The sequence below is a fragment of the Quercus lobata genome, chromosome 11, assembly GCF_001633185.2.
Source record: "Quercus lobata isolate SW786 chromosome 11, ValleyOak3.0 Primary Assembly, whole genome shotgun sequence".
Taxonomy (NCBI): domain Eukaryota; kingdom Viridiplantae; phylum Streptophyta; class Magnoliopsida; order Fagales; family Fagaceae; genus Quercus; species Quercus lobata.
Window position 1 is genome coordinate 37,210,726 of NC_044914.1, and position 9,803 is coordinate 37,220,528.

General features: G+C 37.2%; 1 protein-coding gene across 1 annotated transcript; it reads right to left on the minus strand.

Moving 5' to 3' along the window:
- Nucleotides 1-8,049: 8,049 nt before the first annotated feature.
- Nucleotides 8,050-9,147, minus strand: LOC115968589 (2-hydroxyisoflavanone dehydratase-like). The gene has a single exon (XM_031088014.1). It carries the CDS (start codon nt 9,065-9,067, stop codon nt 8,090-8,092), a length of 978 nt encoding a protein of 325 aa, XP_030943874.1. The 5' UTR covers nt 9,068-9,147; the 3' UTR covers nt 8,050-8,089.
- Between the last annotated feature and the right edge of the window lie 656 nt (nt 9,148-9,803).

Below are 9,803 nucleotides of genomic sequence, written 5' to 3' on the forward strand. Positions count from 1 at the left end.
AATTAACTCTTTTTCTTGAAAATAAAACAGATCTGCATCTTCCTTAGATGTAGATTTGAATTTTTCTTCAAAATAAAACAGATCTGCATCTTCCTTAGATCTAAATCTGAATTTTTCTTCACAATAAAACAAATCTGCATCTTCCTTAGATGTAGATCTGAATTTTTTTCCAACATAAAACGGATCTGCTTCTTCCTTAGATGTAGATCTTGGTTTTTCTAACCAAAATCGGTTTGTGTCTTCATTAGATGCAAATCCGAACATTTTTTATCAGAAAAGCTTATTTGTATCTTCCTTAGATACAAATCTGATTTTTTTATGTATGCAGATTTTTGAAATAAAGAAAAAGATTAAACATGATTGTGTTTATTTTATTTAATTCATGTTGCATGAATTTAAATTATGAGTGAAACTCTCTTCTAAAAAAATCTTTTTCATTCTTTCAAAACATATAAAAAAAACAAATCTGATTTTCCTATTGTCAAAAACATTCTTTTTATCATCACAACATAGATCTGGATTTTTATCTCCAAAAACCACTTTTCTCCACATACCAACCAAAACAGATCTGAATTTTTTTTTTTTTTAAAAAGAAGAGACTTCATTCATAAATAAATTTGTGTGATTTAATTTTAGTGTCACATGTTCAACATATCATTCATAACATGCATAAAAAGGTACATTGGTCACAAGAGTCTAAAGGACCAAACTTTGTTTGGGTGGAATGGGTGCCTAACACCTTCCCATTTTGTAACCTAGCCTTTGGATTTAGGTCTTTGGCTAAGTAAATCTAGCTTTGTCTTTATTTATTTTGGGTAGAATGTAACTAGGACAAAAAGCCTTGTAATTATTTGGTAGTTTGTAACTAGGACCCAAAGTCATGTAATTTTTCAATTTTCCAAATATGAAATTCTTTATTCAATCAATGAAGAGAACAATTCAGTCGTGTATTTATTTTTTCTTATTTTTTTGTATAAAAAAAAAAAAAAAAAAAAAAAAAAAAAAAAAAAAAGTGGCGACTCCATACCACTTACCCAAAAAGAGAGGTGCCCTAAAAAGCACACACAAAAAATCTCTTTTTTTTTAGAGGCACTATTTTTGAGGTCTTTCACAGAAAGCTGGCAATAGAAATTTCATTCATAGACGAGTTACACTAAATCTAATAATTATGATATGAGCGGTAGAATGTTGAGTATGAAAAAGTTGTCCTAACATAGACGAATTAAATACCTTCACAGGTGGACGGACCACACTTAAATAACCATTGGATATAACGTGGACAATGTAAACTAAAGAAAATTCATTCACACACAAAATATAGTATGTTCAACAATGGACAATCCACTGCACACCCTTGATGCGATGGTCACTCCACAAGTATAAATGTTTATGGGGTGTGGGGGGCAAGGGTCGGGGTTCAAGTCTCCAAGAGGGAGCTTCACGCACATATACACTTAGATTAAGCTAGAGTAAAATTCTATCTTGTAAAAAAAAAAAAAAAAAATTGGACAAAGAATGAAGGTGGAAATAAATATTCATTCATAAAAGTCTAAGAAAGGGTAGATGACCATCATCCAAAAACCCTTATACTGTTTAAGCTAATAAAGGTTATTGTATCTGTTATACGTCCATAAACTTGGATGAGAGAATTGTATTTAAAAAAGTTTTAAGATAAAAACCCAAAATAACGGGCATTCCCAATAAAACAAGAAAATAATTTTTTCTAAAGGAAATATAAATTACTAAGATAAACCACTAGGGCCATTCTCCCCAGACTTAGGGTCATCCTTGGCAGGCTCAGCATCTTCTTTAACAGGCTCAATTAAAGCATCGTCCATGATGTTGACGTACTTGGAGCTTGTCTGAAGCAAAGAGCTTTCTGCTGCAATAGGAACTTTGAAGGAATCGAAGTCCATCCCAGGATAGGCCTCCTTAGCATCAGAGCGAAAATCTTTATAGCCAACAACATAGTTTTGGTCAAGACGACTGGTGAAGTCATCTGACTTCATGTAAGTTGCAATGGCATCCTTCTTGGCATTCTCCAAGGATGAGGTAAGCTCTTGACATTTCCCTACGAAGTGACTAATACAAGTCTCCTTCTCAATGGAGTTTGTCCTGAGCTCCTCCACTTAGTTCCTTAGTTCCTTCTCTATTCCTTGAAGAAGAGTGAGCTCCTCGGTCAACTTGATCCCTTCCCCTTTCTTCAAAAGAAGCTCATCCTCCAATTCCTTGTTCTTTGTCCTAAGGACCTTAGCCTCGTCACTAAGCTCCTTGGCTTGGCTAGACGCGGTATAAAACTTTGCCATGGCCTCAAATACAGATGGACGAAGGAGAGTTGAAATTTTCCTTAAATTTCATAGAAAAATGAAATAGAATTAATGAGAAAACTAAATACCTTAAAAAGATCGTGGATGGTAGAGTTTTCAAAGTCTCTCACTAACATGTTGTAACATGCACTCACCTCTCTGTCAGAGATGATCCCTTTGAACGTCTTCCAGGCATGATCTTCGTCCAGTACCATGTTGGAGGATGTTTGGTTGGAATTGAAGGATGAACCATATGAGGAACTCTAGTTGCAGAGGGAACAGAAGTTTCAGGCTGGACGATTGAAGGAGAGACTTAAGGGAGCACCAAGTTCATTGCTAGGTCGTCCAGGTCTACCATTGTGTCCTAAGGCTTTGAAACTTTGGAAAGAGGGGTTTTGTCAGATTTTTGCTTCTTAAGACCTTAGTGTCTTGGAAGACTTCCAAGGTCTATGTTGCTTGAAATGCCTTTCCTCTTCCCAGCAGTAGTCTGAACAGCAGACTTCTGGATGGCCAATGGAGCTGGCTCGTCTTGAACCTAGACAACCTCCTCTTTGGTGCCACTAGCCATATTCTTGCCCTTATTTTCCTTCATGGTGGCTAACCTTGCAATAAAGAAAAGTAAAAAGTCAGACACAAAAAAAGAAGAAGAGTGAAAGACGACACATACTTCGACAAGTTGTCTCCTCGTGTGCAAGGTTCTCTTTAGTGGGCTTAGGACCAAGCCCCCAAGCAGCAAGACGACGTAAAGTCACCAAGCTATGGAAGGACCTCTCTGGATGAGCATGATCTCTATCAATACGTTCTAAGTAAAATGTGTCCAAACGTGGACGAGTGATAGCTTCATAAAAGAAAGGCATGATTAGATGAGTGAAAAAAATAAATAAAATGGACGAAGTAAAGTTGATGAAAGACGTACCCTCAAGACGAAGGCAACCTAAGGCACTGGTAAAGGGAGGAAAGAGGGCACGATTTACATCATATGAGTCCCTAGCCTAATTTCTAGAAAAAAAAAAAAAAAAAAAAAAAAAAAAAAAAAAAAAAAAAAAAACCTCTCTTCCACAACCTATCTGAAAAACTACAACCCCTAATTAAACTAAATTGCGGGCTCCTAGACGAGAACTGGTAAAAACCAGCAGATTGTTTGATTTTTGAGGATTTATAGCAAAAGAGGAATTCGTCCACTGTGATTGGACGATTCCCCTTAAACACCTCACGCCATAGCACTTGCATGGCCACTATCGTCCTCCAACCATTAAGGCTGAGCTGGTTTGGTCCAATACCCAACCTATGGAAGAGGTCTCTACAAAAAGAATTAAGGGGAAATCTAAGACCTGTAATAAGTAAGAAACATATACACCAAAACTGAAAAAAGGAGAACAACACCACTGTTCACTCTCAGGTAGATGAGGGTTGAACTCAAGTGGAATTTGTTATTTACCTACAAGGGTTGTTAATCTCTTTGCATCTAAGGTGGATGCAACTTATGGAGCACAGCTATAGATAACATTAGCATTTTCCTCCTCGTCTTGAGGAGGGGGACTAGATAACTTGTCCCTTCTGGGCGAGCTAGCCTCAACCCCATAAGCTGCCCTACGTTGCATTTCCTCCTGGAAAACCTTTAAAGGAATTTCTAGGACCCCAGACAAATAATGCTCATCTTAGGAACTACTGTTACTACTACTCTCAAATCTACCACTACTACCATTTGACTTGTCCTGATACTTGTCTTTCTCTTAGTACTACCACTAGACGAAGACATATTTATAAGAATATATAAAGAATTTCTTAAAGATGAAAACCTAAGAACGAAGAAAAGGAAGTACCTGACGAGAGTCTAGGGACGAGGATGACTAGATGAGGCTCTTGGACGAGATGGCAAAGAGGAGAATATCAGAAAAGTAAGAGGGTAAGAAAGAGAGTATACATATTTATAGGCCCTAAGGGTGGGTTAATGAAGCAACATGGACCAACCAGAAATTGACATGTGGCACATCAATTGATCATTGAAACATCGACATGTGTCAAAAGTAAATAGTGAATCAAAGTTTTGCTACAATGGCCAGGATGACCCTTGGACAAGGGGGCAACTGATGGTGAACCAAAAAAAATTGGACTATCTCCAATTAGTCCATCGTGTCGTCCAAGACCAGAAAGGTTGTCCACCTAATATATTAAATTTTTAAAATTGCAATAAAGATTTAACCTATAAGTGCCTTCGAAGGAGGTTGTCCAAGTGCAAGAAGGTCGTCCAGCATGAAGTCACCTGGATGACCGCCCAACGCTTAGAATTTTTTAGAGTAAATCTCTATCCAAAAGCTTATAATTCGGACCACGTTCTACTATTTTGAAGTGGGAGCGAAATCCTTATTCATCACTCTAAATTCCCACTAAGTTCTTAACTTCCAATAGCAGTTGTAGAAGTTAAGTCAGAGCTTTCTAACTTCCACCCATGTTGAGGAAGTTACTAAACAAGTAACCACTCCAAAACTCACTATAAAAAGACTCAACCATATCAAATTACGGTAAGTTTTCACCACTTATAGAGTTGGAATTCTTGAGTTCGAGAGAGAAAACTAACTTAAGCATCGGAGGGTTCTTGGCCGGTTCACCCTGGTCACCTTTGATCTTGTGCTTTTTTCTTTTCAGACCTTCCAAGCAACCTCAAGCCCATTGAAGCCCAAAGCATTTAGCCTACTGATTTTTTGTGTATCATCAATAGCCATAAGTAAAGTGAATTGTTCATATCCCAAAATTGTTGGAATTTATTTTTTTATAAACACTATGCTAATAAGTTGTCTGAAAACTACAAGATATCCAAATGGAAACTAAAATGTCCATGGTTTGAGGACCAATATATTTAGAGAGAGAATAACCATAAAATAATTATTTCATGCCGGTGTTGCACTAATAGGATGTTGGAATTTAAGGTTGTTGAATGTTAATCAAATGGTCGAAAATTTTGACCCATATGCCAAGAGGTAACGAGTGGGATGGGTGGGAAGTCATGGTGTTTTTTAGTAGTGCGTGAATATAGTATTGTAAAACATCAAAGTAGGAATGACCAAACCCATTAGGTAATAGATACTTGATTTGAAAGTTATAGGTAATACCTAGACCCCGGTTCATCATGGGTAAACAATAATTGGGTTAGGATTGTATATTACCCAAAATTCTTGAGTTAAGTTTGGATATTAGCCGAATTCGACTTGTACTAAAAAATTTAAAAAAAAAAAAAAAAAAAAAAAAACCCTAAATCAAACGTTTCAGACTTTTAGCCTTCATCCTTTTGCAACTTCACCTTCTCTCTCTCTCCACAGAGCTCTCCTTCACCCTCCCTCCCTTTTCCGTGAGTATCCATGGGTAAGAGATCCACATAACAATCGGGTATAAGTGCTAATTGGATAAGGAAATTGGGTATCCACAGGTAAAATTATATGATTAGGTTTGGCCTATTTGGGTATACCCAATCTGTGGCCATCCTTACATGAAAGCATACTTAATTGATGATCTAAAAAATCACATAGAACTAAGCTAAAAGTCATCGCTTATTAGTAGGAAAAAAAAAAAAAAAAAAAAAAAAGGAAGCAAATGGTCATTAGGAACATATACAATTGAACAAAATCTTATTACCAAACTCACATTTAGTGGGGAGTACAAACAACAGTTTGTGGTTTTGATTTTTCACTAATCTAGTATATTCTGCTTTTATTGTGTTAGGCTTAAAATTAATCAAGATGTAACTTGTTTTTGGGGGTTTTAAATAGCTCTAGTTATTAAACTAGCGAGCTTTCAACATTTTTTTTTGAAAGGGAAACGGCATTCATTTATTTATAAAAGGCAAGCATCGTGATACAATTGTTCAATGATTGGAGGAGGGGAATCCTCTATCCAATACAAATCCTCAATACTAGTTCTAGCATGTTGCGCTAACACATGAGCCACCTTATTACCACTACGCCTTGTGTGAGAAATAGATACCCACTGCAGGCCCCTAATAAGATGTTTAATATCCTCCACAACAGTCCCCAGCAGAGATATGTTGGCTTCTTGTGATGAAATAGCTTGCATTACATTAACATTGTCTCCCTCAAGAACCAACTTGGAAAAACCTACGTCAATAGCAAATTCAATAGCCTTTCGACATGCTAACAGCTCACCTTTCTCACTACTATGTACTACTGGCCCTCTTGCCGACATGGCTGCCATGACTTCGCCCTTGTAGTTACGAATTATAACCCCAACACCAATTCTATTCAACTCAGAAAAAAATTGTTGCATCAAAGTTCAGCTTAAAAGCCGATTCTGGAGGTGGTTCCCAAACTGTCCTACTGTTCTGCATAACCGGTTCTGCATAAAGTTGTTGTTGAGCATGTTTGTACTCTTCTAAATACTCTGTTGCCCTCTGATTAATAGTCCCTGGATCAATGAATCTGCCACCATGAATAACGCTGTTGCGCCTATTCCATATGAGCCAAGCTTGAATTAAAAAGACTTCAACTTCCTCCAAAGACAATCGGTCTAGAAGGTACTCCAATAAGTGCAGCAAATCAATCTGACCCGTACATCCCTTCTGTAAAATTTTAACACTGCTAGCCCACACATCCTGTGCAGCAGCACACTCCCAAAGCGCATGAATTGTTGATTTTGGACATCTACAACAAATCAGACACCTATTATCTGATATAATCCTCCGCTTGGTCAAGTTTAATCTTGTTGGCAGAATATCATGACACGCTCTCCAGCCAAACACTTTGATCTTGTTTGGAATTTTGAGCTTCCACAAGACATCCCAAATTTGCTTCCCATACCCCCCATTTGAACTTTCAGCCCCTCTCCCAACCTTTAAAACCTGTTGTGCAACCCTATATGCTGATTTAACAATGAACTTGCCATTCTTATTATGCAACCATGTAATGGAATCAGCCACACTCCTACGACTAAGGGGAATTTTACATATTGCATCAGCCTCCTCCTCATGAAATAATGTCGTCACTACATCAATCCTCCTTTCATGTAATTTATGATCAATGAGGTCAGCCACAACCCAACCTTCAACATCTTCATTGGGCGGATGGAGTAATCTATGTGATGGAAAATTAGGAATCCACTTGTCACCTTGAACCCTGATTGAATAACCATTCCCCACTCTCCAACAATGACCGAACTTGAGGATTGGTAGGGCTACCAGCATGCTTTTCCATACATAGGAACTATTTGGTGATTCAACTGCCTCAAGAAAAGAAGTCTGTGGGAAGTATCTCGCTTTAAAACATTGATAGAGCAATGAGTCAGTTTCTTGGATCATTCTCCATCCTTGCTTGGCTAGCATGGCTAGATTAAATGCTATAAGATCACGAAAACCCATTCCGCCATCTTTCTTTGAGATTGACAGCTTATCCCAATTTCTCCAATGAATTTTTCTTTCATTTCCAACCTGTCCCCACCAAAACTTCGCACATAAAGCATCTAGTTCATCACATAATTTCATTGGGATTTGAAATACACTCATCGTATAAGTGGGAATAGACTGAGTCACCGCCTTTATAAGAATTTCTTTATCAGCTCTAGAAAGAAGCATACCTTTGTGTTTTTTAATTTATTATTATTTTTTTTTACTACTTATGTTACCAAGCCTTATAATTCAAGAAACACATCTTTGTGTTTTCAACAAAAACATATAAAATTTAAGTTTTTCCTCTTCATTTGTAATTATTGAAAAAAAAAAAGAAAAAAAAAAAAAAAAGAAAGGAACTACGATTGCAATTTATCATAACATAAACACTTTAATCCCTTAAAATGAAGTCAACAAACTTTTTCATCAGGGGCCTAAAGTTTTCACCATCAGCATTGAACAAATGAAAGCAGTGGTCCTCTCCTTTACTCTCCAACAATTCCACGCTACCACCCCACCCACTCTTGCCCAAAATCTCACAGTAAGTCACCCCTCTATCTTTCAACCAATCCTTCTCTGCCACGCACACAAGAACCTTAGAACACCCCAAGCTAGACAAATCCGGATCCACCGCCGGGTTCAATTTCGGGTCATCATCACACCCGGAACTTGTAGGACACAAAAACTTGTACATCTCATCACGCTCTTTGCCCCCAAAGAAAGGGTGAATTATAATTAACCCAACAATCTTCAACCCAGCCAATCCAGTAGCGCCAGCTCGGACTGCCACGTAGTGTGTTATATTAGCTCCAGCACTCTCACCCGCCAAGAAAACCCGCCCGAAATCCACATACTCGTTTAACCACGGTTCGGGTCCTTGGTGATTAGAGTGAGTAGCAATCCACTGCAACGCGGCCCACGAATCATCATATGCAATCGGTAGTGGGTGCTCTGGGGCTAGCCTATAATCAACGGTGATAACAACAACATTGGCTTGGGAAATCAAAGATATGATGAATTTGTGAAGAACAGTTTCGTACGGTGATCCAGCACAGAAGCCTCCACCATGGTAGTGGACGAGAAGTGGTAACTTTTGATCTGGGCCGTTGATTTTGGGGATGTAGATTCGGGCTGATAAACCGGTTTCGGGTGAGATGACCACGTCTTTGGATTGGATACCGGTGTTTGGGTCAAGCCCAGCTGGGAAATGGTCATGGGTCATGTACCTTTCTATGTGGCCATCTTTGAATGCTTTGAAGAATGGTGGGAAATCATGGATGATCTCATTGCTGTTGGTGCTTGAAGCCATTGCAATAAGAGAGTGATAAAATTGGGTTCTGATTTTTTTTTTGGGGGAAGGATAAGGCATTGAAATTAAATAAAGAGTATGTGGAGCTAGAAGTCACGGGTGGAAAGGCAGGTGAAACGTGGTAGATCGTGAATCTTCATGTGGGTGTAGATGAATTATGAATATAAAACTGTTGTTGACTTGTAGAGGATAAGAATGAGTACATTAGGGTAATATTCCCTTTTTCTTTTCACTTTCTTGTCCAAATAATTTAGTTTCTAAAAAAAATATATTGTTTTCTCAACTGCATCAATTTGTTTTAAGACTAAATAAAACTTGTGAAAACTATTGAAAACTGAACTTTAAGAAAATTTTGGTTCATTTTTCTTATTCTGCTGAATATTTATTTTCTTCTTTTCGTTTTTTAATACGAGATGTTACATTAAGTTGGAGTTTGGAGCATGTGCCACTCAACATATTATGAGTTTAGTTTAGCCAAAAAAAAAAAAAACTTTGCATAAATGCATGAGATGCTTAAAAATAGCATGTGCCATTAATAATATATATACACTTTGCAAGAGAACATTTTAAATAAAAAATTTGAACAGTTGTAATAAATTTAAAAATAAAATAGAAATACTATTTATAAAATATTGTAATTATGCACGTCTTTATTTTTCTGTTTTTTAGATACAAACACACACATAAAGGAGAAAAAAAATGATGTTTTAACCCAAAGTCATGCCACTCGCTTTGCATAAACTGGATTAAACCATTACTATTGCACAAATTTCTATAATTGCTAAAAATAAATATG